The sequence below is a fragment of the Megascapheus bottae genome, chromosome 9, assembly GCF_031878675.1.
Source record: "Megascapheus bottae isolate mThoBot1 chromosome 9, mThoBot2.hap1, whole genome shotgun sequence".
NCBI classification, from domain to species: Eukaryota; Metazoa; Chordata; class Mammalia; order Rodentia; family Geomyidae; genus Megascapheus; species Megascapheus bottae.
The window spans coordinates 60,632,557-60,650,677 of NC_143517.1; the positions used below are offsets into that span (position 1 = coordinate 60,632,557).

Below are 18,121 nucleotides of genomic sequence, written 5' to 3' on the forward strand. Positions count from 1 at the left end.
TTTTAAGTCCCTGGAGCTACACTGAAGGTCTTTTGGGAAAAACCTCAGTAAAATAAAATTCCCCCCCACCACCATGTGGCTTGCAAGAAGTACAGGGTCCAGTTTAGCTCACATGCATGCTGACAGGTGGCTAGACTTACAAGTTAGACAATTCATTTCTGCCACAGTAGCTCATCATTCAAGATGGGTTTTTTGAATGACGAATGCCTTAAGGAGCAAATTTGATTTGTGGGACTCAAGTACTTCTTTGTGGAGAAGAGTTTTTCTGTTTTCAACCAGGTAACTTGTGATCTCTACCATGACCTTGACCGACAATCAGGGCACTTGTGAGCATGGACTTTGTTGCTCCATTGCTTGGATTCAGATCCATGAGCTACCACTTACTAGCTGAGAAGTCTTTAGACAATTGCTTCTGAGATCATTTTCTTACCCACAAAATGGCAAAAACAATATACCTCTCTCATAAGTTAATTACGATAAGTAGGATTAGTCAATTTTCGTGAAGTAGTTAGAACAGCATGTGGTACATTGTGCATGCTATAAAAGCAGATAATTAGTGGTATTCTCAAAGATGCCACAGAAATCACATTATTATTGTGTATTCCATGCTTTCTGAAGGACTCACAGGAGACCATCCACTGTTTATTCTTTTCTTGAATATTTTTCTTATCTTTAAGTAGTTGTGGAGTTGCCATTTATTAAAGCAGTTTATGAATACAGTACATCTTGATCAATGTCACCCTTTTAATATTCTCACCCACCTCTCACCTCACTTATCCTAATTTTATGTTATATATTTACCTTTTTTGGCTTTTAAGAAAGCAATTTATGTGTACAATGCTTTTTGATCTGTGTCACCACTCCAGCATCTTTCCCTCCCCTTTAACCCACCCCTTCCCTTACATTTCTCAATGCTGTGGTATACACAAGGAATTCTTGCCTGCTCTGATTCCCCCTGAGACCATCTAGTTGCTGAATGGTGCCTTACTGCAATTATTCTCTGACCCTGTCACTTCAAAGCTCCGTTACCTGACAATCCTTCATTACTGCTCCCCATGCTTTGCTTTTTTCCCTAAATATATATTTTATTGTTATTGTAAAGGTGACATACAGAGGGGTTATAGTTACACAAGTCAGGCAATGAGTACATTTGTTTTTCAATGGTGTCATCCCTTCCCTCCCTGTTTTCCAGTCTTTCCCTCCTGATGCTCTTCCTCCACAAGTTGTATGGTTCATTTTCAACATAGTGTCTAGTGAACACCACTGCTGCATTTGTTCACTCTTTGTCCCCCCATTTCTGTGATCCCCTCAACGCCCTCCCCTCCAAAGACAGATAAATAATCAAATAAGTAATCAAACAAGACTAAAGGTAAAGAAAACCAAAACAGCAACACAGGAAAAAAACCGTCTTACTTCCATTCCTGGAATTCATATGAATAAACATTTTTTATATAATCATAGATACACGGTGTTTGTGATCCCCTTCTAAGAATACCTTCTTTTGGTCCCACTGTGTGAATGCCCAGAGACCTGCATAGTTTATCATGGATCAAAAATAAATAAACACAATGGAATTCTACTCTTCCATTAGAAAGAATGATATTGCACCATTTTTAAGGAAATGGAAAGACTTGGGAAAAATTATATTCAGAGAAATAAGCCAGATCTGAAGAAGCATAGGCTGCATGGGTTCCCTCATTTGTGGTAACCAGAATGTGCCTATAAACCTACAAGTAAACACAATGGATGGTAAAGGATTCAAACAAATAGACTGGGACACAAGAAATTGTTCAGGCCCCCATGCTTTTCTTTTAGCTATTCAAGTAATTAGTGCTGCTTTCAGTTCTGCACACAATTGTGTGCTTGCTAGCAGAGTCTGATTGTCTGATTCAGTTTAAAAGTCCCTCAAGCCAATTCTGTATTCCTTAGAGTGAATGAATGAATAAGGTAGATACCTAATTCTTACTTGGATGTTTGTGATTCTGAAAATAATGCTCAGGGGAAAAAAACCCGTTGAGATTCTTTATTTTTCTCTGGTTTTAAGAGTGACATTTTCAGTGTACTTCATTTTCAGTTTTTTGCCTACCTTTCCTCTCACTCTCGTAGCTTATTCTGCCAAATTCTTGCATAGAGAGAGAACAGTTCATTGCACCAAGGAAGAGAAAACTACACACAATGAATTTCTGTCCATTTAGAATAAATTATCGCTAGCTTCCTGATCAACAGATTTTAACTACAAGGTATTAAAAATAAATGTGTGAAAGATATTTGAGCTCTCTTGGTAAATGTGCTAAAGAAATAAGTATACAATATTCCTATAATGTATTTTGCTAATGATATATGTGAACTCTATCACATTGGCCTTGGAGAACTGTACATCATTTGACTTTCCATGGTCCTGGTCTGCCTTTTTGGTTGAAGATCACATTTAGGCGACAGAAGGCTGCCTTTTTGTCTAAGCAAAAAGATCTTCCTAGAACAGTTATATAAGTGGATGGGTAAGTTTCTTTAAAAATAACCAAATTAAATATCCAACCTGTTTGGAATTTCATTTGGATTGTATATTTTATTATGCTGTCAGGCATAGAAAAATAACACATTCAGGGACTTGCATATGCTAAATCAATATCATGTTTTCAGTCCTGAAAGACACCTTCAACTTCGTTCATTCCTGATTCTTCTGCTGAAGTTTTAATCAATATACACTGAAATGTTTTGATAGAAACTGTGTTTCAGATGTTTCTTTTTTATCTCTGATACTAACTTGAGCTTTGGGTTAAGGCATTTGCAAAGCTGAGAGTTGGGTGATTGCATTTCCCTCCAAGGAAATGAATCAGTTCTCAGCAAATATTCTCATATATTGAATCTCAGGTAAGCCTGGCATTTTCTGATGGCTTTTAAATGCCAGGATATAATAATGACAGCGACGGCAGTAGATAAGAGCTAACAACTGTATAATGCTTCTTTTGCATAAATGTTATTTTGCATCCAGAAATATAACTGTGTGTTTGGTATGGACACTTTCATATAATTTCCATTTTCAATAGCCTTAAGTAATATTCATTTCTTTTTCTATCTTGTTTTGCCCTTGTTCAGATGCTGGAACTGGTCCAGGAGTAATGAGGATGTACCTAGCCCAAAGCTTATAAGAATTTGATAGCGGTGCTGGCTAGACACAAGAACAGCTTAATGATCAAGACCATGCCACTGAATCATAGGGTAACTTCTATAACTAAAATTGTGATTAATATCTAATGAGCATAAGACAAAAGAGTCTGTATACATTACCTCACTTAACAAAAGCTCAAGAGTATATTTAAGTATGCAGGTATACATTTATGCATACATGCACAACTCATTCTTCCTTTCCTTCTCATCCTCCCTCCCTCCCTCCCAACCTCCCTCCCCCCTCCTGCCCTCCTGCCCTCCTTTCCTTCTTTCTTTCTTTCCATATATCTGCTTCAGGCTGAAGCAAGTCAGTATAACTCACTAGCTCATGCATATTTTCAGATCATGTTATTTCTAATCGTCATACTATGTAAGTTACTAGCCTCTCCGCAGGTTGCATATTAAGTCACCTTGACTGCCAAAGTAGGAGTGTGGATGAATTTTCAAGAAAAGCCCTGCATTTCTGAAGGTGAGCCCAGGATCACATTTACATAGATGATCAGAAGATCTTAACCTTGGCTTTCCATTAGAATTGGTTCAAGATCTTAGAATATATTCTATGTAGGTTTGGCTTTCGGTGAATTGCTGCGGAGTCTGAACCCGAGCATTCTTACAACCTTTTCATTCTTCTGTGTAGCCAAGTGTGAGAAGCACTGCTTGGCAGGCCAGAAACCTGAGCACCCCAGCGCTCTCTCACAATCCCTCCTGCTTCTGGGGCAACTCATTCAATGTTTAAGGGCCAATATCAATGTCAGCTCTCCTCCCAAATAATTGCTTCTTTGACTTTTATCTCTGGTTTCTACCCACAGGACATCTGCTATTACAATAGTAGCAAACAAATTACAAGCAAGAGAAGAGGCTTTGCTTACCCGGGGATTCCTCCTGATTCTAGCTTGTTCGCAATGTCCACATCCCAAGACCAGACGTCAAACTGCCACTTCCTCAGGCCCAGCACACCACACAACACTGACCCCGAGTGGATTCCGATCCGCATGTCCACATCGTGCTTGGTCCTGGACCGCACGTACCTGTTGCCATAGATGAATGGAGATGCACATTTGTAAGGGCGGAATGAGCATCCTTGGACTCTGGGGGAAATTCCAGCCTCGCCTGTTCCATATATTTGTCACCCGCTCTTTCTAATGTCCCTTTTTTCCCAAGGCCTTTTTTTCTCCTTGAGACACCAGTGGTTTTTGATCTGTGCCTTTTAAATGTTCTTCCATGCTCACTGATGAATACACATAGGTGACTGATTCTATAATATTTTGGACTTTGGATTTCCAGATAATGCAACAACAACAAAAAGAGAGAAATCCTTATTCTTTTCTTCCTGGTAGCTCCTCCATGGACCCTCTGGTTCAAGCTAAGTCCACACCTCAGGCTGGCATCTGTTTCCCTGGGCCCTGGCAGGCCCAGGGGGACCTGGGGACCAGAGGCTCCCTCTCCACACACGTGGGGCCTCATTGTCACTTCCTGTTTAAAATTCTTCCCTGACCTCCTAGCAGTGTTCTTTCAAACACAGGGCTCACCAATTATGGAGCTGAAGGAAGAAAAGGGAGGCCTTTTATTCACAACTTTCAGTTCTTAACCCTGGAGGGTATTTGTCAAAATTCAACTCCAACAGTCTAATGGGTTTCATACCAGACTGGCCTAGGCAAACTCTTCAAAAGAAGAGTTACTATCACTATTTCCACCCCCCCATATACCCAATAATTTTAGCTGGTGGTTGATAAATAACATTTATGTAGAGGTTCAAATGGCAGACTATAATACTTTGAAAGAGAGCAGCTAGAAAAATTACCATCATCACAAAAATGACAATAAATATTTTACTTCATAATGCTTGATGGCTGTCAAAGATGAGTTATTCTTTTTTTTCTTCTTAAAAAAAGATCCCTTGAAATAGTCCACAATTTCTGACTTTTGTATAATGGGTTGCTATTAATATTTACTATCCCTCTAGCTAATATTTGAGTAGGAAAGCCCAGTCAGCTTAATTTGATTCGCCAGACTCAAGATGATGGTGTAAAGTAATGTGGGAGAAAGTAACCCATTTTCAAAAAAAATTAATGCTCTAGAAAAGAGAAGTTTGGAAATATTTTAATGTTGGCAGGATTTTGTTTTCAAAGCTAAGTTATAGTATGCCATTTATCAAATCTGCGCACTTTTTAGGCTGCTTTAATATGTCTTCCAATGAAGCCATTTTTAAACAATATAAAAATATATTGCCTTCTAAGGAGTTGGTAAGACTGATAGATGACAAAGAAGAAAAGATTTACCAACTGGATTTGCACAGCACTTATATTAGCCAAGAATGCAAATCAGGTCCTACTCAGGGACAAATCTGTCTGTCTATCTGTCTGTCTGCTATCTATCATCTATCTATTTATCTATCTATCTATCTATCTATCTATCTATCTATCTATCTATTGTCTGTCATGTATTTTACTTCTATAAAGTGGTTCATTGTGATATTTCCACACACATATATAATTTACTTTGGTCATACTTGTCCCCATATTACTCTTTTTTTTATTTCCCTGCTTCCTTATTTTTTATTGTAATTAATAGAAGGGTTACATGATACTTGCCAGATAGAAGGTGCGTTAATTCACATAGTGCTTCCTTATTTTTAAAAATACTTTTTTTGCTAGTCCTGGGCATGAACTCAGGGCCTGAGCACTGTCCTTGGACTTTCTCAAGGCTAGAGCTCTACCACTTGTTCCTCAACACCACTTCCGACTTTTTCTATGTATGTGGTACTGCGGAATCAAACCCAGGTCTTGGTGTATGGTGGGCAAGCACTCTACCACTAGGCAAAACTCCCGGCCCCTTAAAAATAATTTTAACAGATTCCATTATTGTGTTTTCATAATACATATAATGTATTTAAATCTGTTCATCTCACTCTCTTCTCATCCCTGCTAATTCCCATTAAATAGTCCTGCTTTTATATTCATGTTATCATTTGTTAAAGGCGTGCATTCTGCATTTGAGAGAAAACACATCTAATCTTGATTGTCGTCCTTCCTTCCTTCCTTCCTTCCTTCCTTCCTTCCTTCCTTCCTTCCTTCCTTCCTTCCTTCCTTCCTTCCTTCCCTGTCTCTGTCTCTGTCTCCGTCTCCGTCTCCGTCTCTGTCTCTGTCTCTTTCTTTTTTAAAAAAACTTCATTATGAGGATAATGCATAGAGGCATTAGAGGGGTTACAATTACATTCATCAGGTAGTAGGTCCATTACTTCTTGCACACTGATACCCCTTCTCATGTTTTTGTCCCCGTTTCCCTCCCCCCAGCCTCTTTTGTCTCTGTTTCTGTCTCTTAGGAGAAATGAACATTTGAATCAGAAGAATTTGAATTAAACAGATTACCCTCCATGTGGGTTGGCTTAATTTAGTCAGTTGAAAACTTCACCGATGAGAAGATAGACTTTCTCTAAGAAAGATGGAGTCACGCTATAGCAGCAACCCTTACCTGAAGCTCCAACTTCCTGGTTAATTCCACAGTTAACTTTACAAGTCTCCACAATTATATGAAACAACTCCTTAAACTAAGTGTTTCTTCATAGGCACCTATCTCTTAGTGACTGGCCGAGATACCTTTTGATTAATGCAGTATTAGGTAATTTTTACCACTTTATGAGTGTTTTAATGTGGCATACAGGAGGGAAAATGCTCTAATCTTACCTCTTCTACTCTAGGCAGGAAAATAGTAGGCAATACCATAAGGAATATAATTTCATGGAAGTAGGTCTGTTTTGCTGACACACACACATACACATACAGCCTTTGTTCTATTTTTCTGGATCACTAACACAAATGGGCTCATCTTCTCTGTCAAAGCTTCTTTTATCTTTCAAATAACACATACTTTTTCTAGTTACATCATATACATGATTATTTCTGAAAAACTGAAAATACAGAAGAGAGTGAAGACCATCCATTTTTTCATCACAGAGCTGGATGACCTTCATTCTTCCTGTAAAAACAGAGTTTTTAAAAACCTGAGCTTTCCCTAAGTATAGGTGTACATTACCCATACATTCTTCTTTACATTTATATGCATTTTTCATGCCATTGAATATTAACCTCCCTGTTGAAGTCTAGGGGCTAGCCCTTTTTTAGTTCTACTTGGCCATCAAAACAGAATTTATTAACTATTCTCACACCCTGGCCATTTGTGGAGTCTAATGAACTTAGCTCAGGGCTTCCTTGTTCTGCCACTTTCAAGCTGCATGTCTTTGGTCACAAGTATGTCTTATCCTCCCCGAGCTAGCATTGCATCTGAAAAGGGGAGAAACCCACTTCCTGACAAGGTTCCAGTACTAAATGAAATAAGCCAAGACAATTATTCAGTATCATGTCTACCACAGTGGACATTTCATTATTATTAGCTTTACTAACTATTACATCTAGATTCCATCTCTAACAAGAGTGAAGACTTGTGAATGCTGTGTTGATATTGGAAGAGAGGGAGGAGAGAGTGGGGGAGAGAAAGAGGGGAGGGGAGAGAGAAAGGGGAAGAAGAGGGAGAGAAGGGGAACGGGAATGGGAGAGGGCGAGTTGGAGAGAGCTAGAAACAGAAATGGGGGAGAGACAGAAAGGAATAAGAAGGAGCAAGAAAAAGGGAAAGCATGGGCATTCTTGCCTTGAATGAAGAAAAGAGAAATAAAGCCTATTTTTAAGTCATTGCTCTGCCACTTTGATTAGCAAGGCATTCTTGCTACAAGATTAGGACTTTTGCTCTAATTAACCGCCTGGGAAAAAACCAGTTCCTACTTGGCATTCTGGTGTCATTCCTGTGACTTTTTAGCAATTGCACTGAAAGGACTTGGCTCTACAGTTTTCATTAAGATTCATCAAGGACATCTTGAATAGATCATTAATAAAGATATCGCATATAACAGAGCCCAGCACGGATGCTGGCATCTACTTAACTATCATGACTTCCCAAAATAGACCTAGGGTATGTTAAGAGGAGCCACTTTCCCATCTCTGTAATAGAAACGATTATCTAAGCTGATTTTAGATAAATTAATTTTTGAGACGATATTCAGAAATAAAGTTATAGTGTCTCTTTTCTTCATTTGTCTAGTTAATATCATGTTGCTAAAATCAAATATTCACATAGAATGAATGTACTGTGAGTCCTTGGATGAGGGCTTCTTCTTGTTATTTGCAGGTGATCACTGGATTTTCCCCCTTGTAGAGTTAGCGCCTCCTTTGGGGACTGATGAAAGATTCTAATCACTAGGGGAAGATGCATAAACCTAGAGCTGGGAGGCCAGGTTGCATATCTAATAAGACCAATGGCTTTGGAATCACAGTGCTCCATATTAGCAGCCTTCTGTGGCCACCGATGATATTTGCTGGGCACTTATGGTAACCAGATACCATTTTACCATCCCGTCTCCTTGTTGGAAACATGGAACTGATTTCCAGTGTTTTCATCTGTCAGCTGTCTTAGTTGTCTGTGATTGATGTCATTCTAATTGGAGGGTCTGGACTAGTCACACTGTAACTGTGCTTCATGCTCTAATATTTGCCTGCCTGCCTGCCTAACATCTAGAATTCTTATGGCCATTGAAGGAGGGAATGCATGTAAAGTGTTTAATAAACTTGCTACTACTGTTATCTTTGTAGCATAGAAAGGAAGACCTGATTAAAAATATAGGCCTCAAATTTAATTAAGTTACAGATTGAGTCAAATTTTCTAATATTCTAACTCAGTGCTATACTACTTGCAAGATTCTATTAAAAAATATTTCTGTGGGAACAATGTGTGTGTCATTTACTGTTGGTTTTGTCCATTGTGGGGCTTGAACTCTGGGCCTGAGTACTCTCCTTGAGCTCTTCAGCTCAAGGCTAGTGCTCTACCACTTGAGCCACAGTGCCATTTCTGGTTTCTGGTGGTTAATTGGAGATAAGAGTCTCACGGACTTTCATGGCCTACCTCGATTTGAACCGTGATCTTCAGATCTTAGCCTCCTGAGTAGCTAGGCTTACAGGTGTGAGCCACTGCGCCCAGCTTCCTAGAGTTTTTAAAGGAGTGGTCTGAGCGGGGGATCTGGATGTTCTTATATTCCAGAAGAGGCCAAGGAGGCTCCAAGTTGAGTCAGCCACCTACGTGAGGTACTTTTCAAAGGCAGAGGTGGGAAAACTGCAGCAGGCCAAGAGATCCCCCATTCCTCCAGCACAGTTCTCCAGGCACTCAGAAATAAGCCAATAATTAGCATGATCACATCCGACAACAGGTTACGTATTTAAGAAACTGGAGTTCCGACTAAAATTCTTAGAGGATTGCCCTTTGGAAAAACAAATAAATTTAATGCTATGGTAAATATTTGATTTGGCAAACATCTCTGTATGGCATGTTGTCTCTTTTATGACTTTCAGGATCTCCGTTCTGAACTACTTGTCTTCCGTCTCATGACTTCACAGCTGCAGTTTCTCTCTCTCCTATACTGGAACAACATTATCTCCCAACATTTCCTTCCAATCAACCTCAAGCTCGCGAGGCAAGTGCTCTACTAAATGTGCCACAACAGCCCATCTTTTACTTTTACTTTGTTTAGCCTATAGGGTTTAATGCTTTTGTGTCTGCTGACTTTGGACTCTTTCTACAGCACATGCATCCTCAGTTTCCATTTGAGTGGCATCACCTGGTATTGTTTTTTTCTCCTTGGCTTATTTGACCTAATATAATGGTCTGAACATTTATGCATCTTGTTGTAAATGGCAATATTCCCTTTATTTTGTTGGTGGAATTGTCTGTCTGTATATGTAAATGCCATCTCACACCTGTTGAAATGGCTTATTATCAAAAGGTCAGAAAGATAACAAGTGCTGATGAGAATGTGGAGAAAAGGAATTCCTTGCACACTGTGAGTGGGAATGTGTGTGTGCATTACATTTATGTGTGTTTTTATGCTTTTATCACATTCAGCCACTAAAGGATTTTTAGCTATTGTGAATAATGCTACAGTAAGCATGAGAGAGTTCAGATACTGTTGGCATGCTGATTTCATTTAATTTGGATATCTATCTGTCTGTCTGTCTATCTATCTATCTATCTATCTATCTATCTATCTATCTATCTATCTATCTCTATCTCCATAAATGATATTGGTGAGTTTGGTGAGTCATATGGTAGCTATATCTATTTTTTTATTGCCAGTCCTGGGGCTTGAACTCAGGACCTGGGCACTATCCTTGGGTTATGTCAAGGCTAACGCTCTACGACTTGAGCCACAGCAATACTTGCAGCTTTTTCTGTGTATATGGTACCGAAGAATTGAACCCAGGCCTTTGTACATGCTAGGTAAGCACTCTACCACTAGGCCACACTCCCGGCCCTATCCATCACTTTTTGAGGAACTTCTGCATATTCTTTTCCATATTGTCTGCTCATTTACAGTCCCAGTATATCTGAATTCCAGCATGCAATAATTCCCTTTTTTCACACCCTCACCAAAATTTGTCTTTCTGATCTTTTGATAATAAGCTGACCTGACAAGATGAGAGGACATTTCATTATGAATTCAATCTATATTTTCCTGTTAGTTGTGTGTCTTAGTTTGAGAAATGTCTGCGTGGATCCTTTGCTCATTAAAGAATTGTCATCAGTTAATTTTAGAAATGAATGTCATCAGTGCTATGTTTCTATTACTGTTTGTAGTGATAGTGTGTAGTGATCAAATCTAACCACAAACTTTCTACCCAGATGCCTCTATCTTTATTCACTTCACAGTTCCTGTTAGTCATGACTCTACTTTCAGCTTCATACTATTTTGGCTTCCACAGTGGAGGTTAATAAAGAGCTGTTTCTTGTGTAACCATTGGTTAAGATTACTGAATTTTTGGTTAAGCTATGTAAGTTGGATTCTTTTCTACATGTAAAAACCTGAAAATATTACCCACCAGTCATTCCTTAGACTGTAATGTATGTCAGCAAGTATGGATGTTTAATAAGTCAGAGCCAATTGTAATTACAGCTTGCTTAATCCCAGAGCTCTGCTTTATTCCTCTATGCTAAGCTTTCTTATTATCTGGAAGACTTAATGCTGGACCTCAGGTCTCCTACATTATAGACAAGAACTTCTGCAGGTATTAATAGACTCTGATTTATGCAGTTAAGCCATGGGTGACCAAATTGCCTTATTTTAAGGAATTAAATTTAGTTCTTAATAAACAGATAAAAGGCAATGTCATTTAACAGAAATCATTGTGTCTCACTATTCCAAGTTTCCAGAAAGACCTTCCATCAATAATAATGATACTAGAAAGAGAAATGATAAGGTTGTAAGTATCTTAAAGGATTTTCATAATGGGTGATCCATTTCTTTAAACAAAATTATCTCTGCAGTATAATTTCTGATTCAGATCAAGATAAAAGAACACCTATGGAAAGTGTAGAAAGTTTTGCTTCTTAAAGTTAAGCTTATATGATAACAACTTGTAGCTTCTTCATCCCATACAGGGGCATCAGAAATGGGCAGTCCAATTTCCTCACTTTATAGGTAGCAAATCCAGATGACCTTCCCAAGGTCAAACACGGGCATAGATCCCTGGAAAATGTGTTTGGTGCTGTATTTACAGAGCTTTGTACAGTTTCTTTCTGATCCAGGCTAACACCCAGAAAACCAACATTGACACCAAGGCTGATTTACTGGCTGAATAAATTTCTTATAGGTACTTAGTGGTAGCAATCTCTAGCCTACTGTGTACCCACTTATGCTGGGTAGCTTGAGGCTAAGACTCACAGAGGGCTAGGAAACTTGGCCAGATGATGCTTTTTTTAGACATAGCATTAAATGCAAGAAGAGGTTTTCAAGAATGGTTTTGTTTCCTGATTCTTAAATTCTTTTCTTTTTTAAAGAATAAAACAAATATTGTGTCCAGATAAGGCAGGAACACAAAAATTTAGCCTTGAAATATCTTGATACCCACGATGAGTTTTCTTGACCATCTATCTTCTCTGTACATCAGTCCTGGTGGATTCTTGCTTTCCTTTTAGTGTTTTGTCTGCTGACAAGTGCTCATTTGAGTCCAGAATCCTGCAGTTCACTAACAGTGTTCTACTTAAAGTTCTGTTAAATGACTACCTCTGTCACTTAACTTATATTTAGAGGGCATCCACTATTTCCAATGCTCATCAAATTATTCTTTCCAAAAAAAGGGGATATTTTCACTCGGGATGTTCATGACTGATTTGGAAAGAATCTAACATCTTACGTTCTCGAGCCCGTTTCCTTCGGGAAAACAGAGCTAGCTATAAAAATCTTTTACTATCACCCAAGTGGCACTGTTCAGGAATCTCCATGCTGTGCAGCTTCAGGTTAACCACGTATTTCTTTCCAGTTACTTTTGCCTCATGTGTTTTGATTCCACCTGAATAATTCTCTATTTTTTTCATTTTATTTTTTATTATCGAGGTAATGTATAGAGGGGTTACAGTTACATTCACCAAATAGTGGGTGCATTATTTCTCACACATTGATATCCCTTCTTATGATTTGTCTCCATTTCCCTCCCCATACTTATCCCCTCATCCTGTTTTCTCCTCTTCCCTTTCCTTTTTCAAATAAACAAATAAACTTATATACAATATACCAAGTAACAAAGTCATATACAGTAACAATATGAGACTAACCAAAGGGCAACAAAGGAGAAGAGAAATAACATAGTACATTAAGAACAATCACTCAAGATAAAGCTCTGATTTCCATATCCTAGAGCTCCTTTCATTTAGTCCCATCCTATATGACCTTATGTATCTAGGGCTTGAGCTATTGTAATCCTCTGCTAGAAGAGTCCTAGGTTTGTACTAATTATTACAAATGAGGGAAACCATTGAACCTATGTTCATTTTTTCCAAGTCTTTCCATTTCCTTACAAATGGGCCAATATCTTTCTTTCTGATGGAAGCATAGACTTCCATTGTGTATAAATACCATGTCTTCTTGATCCAGTCATCTACTGAGGGGCATCTGGGTTGGTTTCAAAGCTTTGATATGGTAAACAGTGCTGCAGTGAACATCGTTGTACTAGTGGCTTTAGTATGTCCTTGTTTCTGGATTTTGGGGTAAATGCCGAGGAGTGGGTTACAAGTTTTTTATTTTTTCTGAAGGAAGTGGTTTACAAAATACTAGCCTCTGCCTTAGACAAATCACATCTGATAATTTTAGACACTGATCAAGTAAGCACTGATTATCGATCTGTCTGTCTGTCTGCCTGTCTGTCTGTCTGCTTGTTTTTCTATATACTTACCTACTTACCTCCCTATCCACCTACCTACTGAATGTCAAGATGAAGGCTTTCCTGTCTTTGCATTTGTCTGTCACCTCTCACCTCTCTTAGCATTCTAGGCCTCACTACATGCTACATGCTGTGGTTACAATCCTGACCTCTACATATGTCCATCCTCTCTCCTGAAATCTCTCCATTCTACCTCCAGAATCATGCTAAAGTCTGCTCACATTTCAGGAAACAAATCAGACATCTCTATTCTGGAAGATTCTCCATCCATATCTGATGGAGTTAGCTGTTCCTCTGTGCTACCACCAAAGCATCACTGAGTTTTCCAGATTAAGATTGTTCATTTCCACCTCTCCTTTTCCTTCAGCCTCACTGAAGGCCAGGACTATGATCATCTTGTTCTTTGCTGTAAGCCCACAAGGACAATTATAATTAAAATTTCTTGCACTGATAATTGAAAGGGAAACATAATTGGATAATAAGGAATCTGGCTAGCCACTGGTTTACCTGAGGGAATCAATGGGTAAGTAGTTTTTGTGAAATAAATCAAAGGGCTTTGTCTTTCACAACACTCCACAAATTCCTTCCCTGTACAGATGGGGCTATGTGCCTTTCTCATCACACTCATATGGAGGAGGAGATGACGAATTACCTGATGGTTTTGATCATGCTGAGACCCATCTCGACGCAGCAGTGGGCATGGTCCTGGCGCGGCTCTGGAAGTCCAGACACGCAGTAGTAGCAGTCCCCCAGGATTTTAATGCGAAGGCAGTGATGCTCCTGGAAGGGACAGAAGAGAAAGGGTTGTGTCAGCGGGAGGACCAGGTCTTTAGAATGCCTGGCGAGAGATACAAGCGGGGTCAGGGCATCTGTACCATGGGGTCAGATGTGCTCACCTTTAAAATGAACTTCTAGTTTTTCTATAGTTTGGACCTGAAATAGCCCCCAAAGATCTATTTAAGGTCTATTAAAGGTTAGTCCCCAGGCTTGGTGCTTTGGTGAGTGAGGTACTGGAAACTTTAAGAGACAGGGTCTAGTCGGAAGTCTTCCAGTCTTTGGGGGATGTGCCATTGAAAAGGAGCTTGGGACCCTCCCCTTCCTCTTATTCTCTGTCTGCCAGCCACCAAGGGTTTAACAGTCTGCATCACAATCTGCATTGCCCTGCCACACCGTGCTGCTTTGCCTAAAGCAATGACACTAATCAGTCATAGTCTGAATCTTCCAAACTGTGCATCCAAACAAACCTTTTAGCTTTATAAGTTAGCTGTCTCAGTCATGTATGAAACAATGAGGGATTGCTGACTAAAGCAATCAATTGGATGAATCATTGGGGCTGAATGACTCAGATGATACTTTCTAAATAGAGTCATAATGAAATATGACTCTCAGATATTCTCAGGAAAATAAAGCCTTGGGCTTGGGAAGGGGAGTTGTTAATAGAAAGAAAGTCACCCCAGTTGTTACCCTTAAAGTGTATACTGAAATGTACTGACTTAGTTAGTTTTCTAATTTTAATAACAAATGCATCAGATCATCTTTTCAATGAAAAATAAATATAATGCAAGGAAGTGAGAACACACTGGTGGCTCCTAGTTTGTGTCAGATTTGTGGGACAACCTCCCTGAAGGAGCCCGGAGGTATTGAACAGGACTTTGTGGCTGCCATGCCCTTCCCAGGCAATCTGGACACTGATGTTTCTCATGAAGATGAAAATCTGGTTGGTGGGCCGGGAGTTTGGCCTAGGGGTAGAGTGCTTTCCTAGCATGCACAAAGACCGGGGTTTGATTCCTCAGTACCACATACACAGAAAAAAGCCAGAAGTGGTGCTGAGGCTCAAGTGGTAAAGCTCTAGCGTTGAGAAAGGCCAAGGACAATGCTCAGGCCCTGAGTTCAAGCCCAGGACTGGCCACAAAAAAGAAAGAAAGAAAGAAAGAAAGAAAGAAAGAAAGAAAGAAAGAAAGAAAGAAAGAAAGAAAGAAAGAAGGAAGGAAGGAAGGAAGGAAGGAAAGAAAGAAAGAAAAGAAAAGAAAGTCTGGTTGATAAGACAAGTCAAAGCTTTCCACTTCTTTATGAAAAATGTAGTTCTATTATTATTAGGTGTTGCAAAGAGGAACTACTATTTAGAAGTCAAATAATGAGTACATTTCTTTCTTTTGGACAACATCACCACTTACGTCACTCTTCCCCCACTTCCTTCAAGCCTTTTAAGACCCCTAGAATGTCATGGCTGACATGCTATTTAGAGATTACCTTTTTCACTGGAACAGCTGTGGATTTATGGTGTCTATGGAACCATTATTCAAAAAAAATAATTGAAGGGCTTTAATGACTGTCACAAGTATAATTATTTCAAAATCTTGTCAAAGGACCATGGAACAACCTATCAACAAACACCTAAAACAATAATGGGAGTATCTATTAGACACATCACTATATGACCCATGTCAAGGGCATTCTTAATATCAAAAGATAGCACGATAAATTCTTAGAGTAATTCTTTACTCGAATAAGTTCAACATTATAAAAACAATAAATTTCTCCCATCATGGTCGATCTATGCTCACAAGTCAAAAATGTCCCCAATTCTGCTTGTGTGAGTATGAGGACTAATGTTCTAATCCTTTGCTCTGTTGCAGGCCAGGGCAGTAGGGTGAATGATTTCCTCTCAAAATTGTCACTGAAGGTTGTCTGGTGCTGTCAGAAACTGGGAACACAGATAGACCAACTCGTTATGTGAAAGGAGAAAAGACAGAAAGGACTTTAGCAGAAAATGCTTTTGTCTAAGCATCTGAAATCTGCATATCTGCATTCTGGTTAAATTTACTAATTGTAAAACCTTGTCTAAGCCCCTAAATCCACTGATAAGTTTCAATTTTCTGTATGTCACAAGTGTCAAAATAACCCATCTTATTAATGCATAACTGAGTAGGTAAGCATGTCTGTCATTTAACAATGATAATGAAAACTGGTACTTGGAAAGTAGCCTTGTCTGTTTTCAACAAGATTCTCCTTATCTTTTTTTTTCTTTTTTGGTGAGTCTCTCATTACAGCCCTGAACAGTCAGGACCAGTAGATATGATACCTATTTTATGGATATGTAAATCCTACTATGAGAGGTTGAAAATACTTCACATGCCTCAGACAAGCTAGCTCAAGTCACACAGATCTAAGGGAGAGATAAAACTGACACTCTTGAGCACTAGCAAGTGTCAAGCAAGGTGTGGCATGTATCTCATTTTCTTTGTGTCTTCTCCCAACCACTCCTACGTTATGTGATATTTTATGGACAAGGAGTTGCAGATGTCAGGTGGTGAAGGCCAAAGTGCAAGTGAGAGGCAGAAGAAGAATGAAACCTATGTCAGACTGTCGTAGGGGCTCCATCTTCAGTTTCTTCTAAAGCGTAAAAATTATACAAAGTCCAAAATGTCAGGCCTCTTGACAAAAACATGTTATGCAAGGAAACTGTATAAAGTAATTTATTATCCTACCGGGTAGACACTGAACAATGATGTGAAAATGTTCATGTCAAGTATTTATTTTCCTTGTCAACAAAAGATTAAGCTGGTAGATGTGGTAAAAATCTATGCTTTATAAAATGGAAATTTCTGTCTATCTATCATCTACTTATCTATACATGTACTGAGATACATATTCACATATTAAACAGAAAATATTTTGGGTATAAATTAAAACATATATGATTTATTTTATATATATATATATAAACATATATAAATATCTAAATTACTACCTCTCTCTTTTTCTTTCTTTTTCCCTTTCTGTAAGAGAAAGGCCTTGGTTCTTTTCTGTCAAGTTCTGTCAATTTGCAGGCACATTCTTCATATGAATTATCAAATGTATTCACAGAATTTTTGAAGTAAGTTCTTTCTGCCACAGACTGCTTCAACATGATCATATTCAAGAAACTAGATTGCTTTCGGAAAAGGTATTTTAAAAAAATAAAATAAGGTGAGCACCTTTTTGTAAACTCCATCAAGTTGGTCTTATACTAATCCTTTCATTCTGATCTTGATGACTTTGATAGTATACTTTATGATAAATCAAAAAAGCATATTAAACCACTTATATAGAAAGTAGGTAAAATTGGGAGATATATGCACCAAGTTATTAAAGATGGCTATATTTAGGGGTAGGTTGATATTATAAGGGTGACTGGTATGTTATGTATGTCTTAAATGTGCCAGTTTTATAATGAATATCTGTTCATTTAATAAGCAGAAGAGCATCAGCAAGGAAATGTTCTCAAAGCAAAATCATTAATGCCTCTAATGTACTAAAAAAACAGGCTTAAAACCAACAAATCTTATAGTGTATTATCTAATTATACTCATACAAGTAGTATATGACTACATTTTTCTAGTTAAGATTTAAACTTTAGATAAGGTTAAAAATCCTCTTGTGCATTTCTGGGCATCAAACCAACAGTGGCCTGGAGGCCTAGAGGCCTGGCTGCTTCTCACAGGCTTCCATGTAGTTACAATGTACACAGCAGTGTCAGGTTCATACTTGGTGCCTATGGTACATCAAACCATACTTATAGACCTCAAATAGACTTTCACGCAGGAATACATCATGGAATCTATCCATGTCTATACATGGAAATGTGGTCTCATTTTTGCTAATCTCTTGATCAGCTCTCCATACCCTTGGGTTTTAACGAAGCAGTGAAAAAATGGTAG

General features: G+C 38.6%; 1 protein-coding gene across 2 annotated transcripts in view; it reads right to left on the reverse strand.

The window, feature by feature from the left end:
- Positions 1 to 18,121, reverse strand: part of Adcy8 (adenylate cyclase 8) — a 191,764-nt gene that overhangs the window by 82,469 nt on the left and 91,174 nt on the right. For both annotated transcript variants that reach the window (XM_090339406.1, XM_090339405.1), the window contains exons 5-6: positions 14,074 to 14,201; positions 4,038 to 4,196 (exon numbers count right to left, since the gene is read on the reverse strand). In XM_090339406.1, coding sequence (XP_090195532.1) covers positions 4,038 to 4,196; positions 14,074 to 14,201 — 287 coding nt within the window. The remainder of the gene's footprint in view (positions 1 to 4,037; positions 4,197 to 14,073; positions 14,202 to 18,121) is intronic.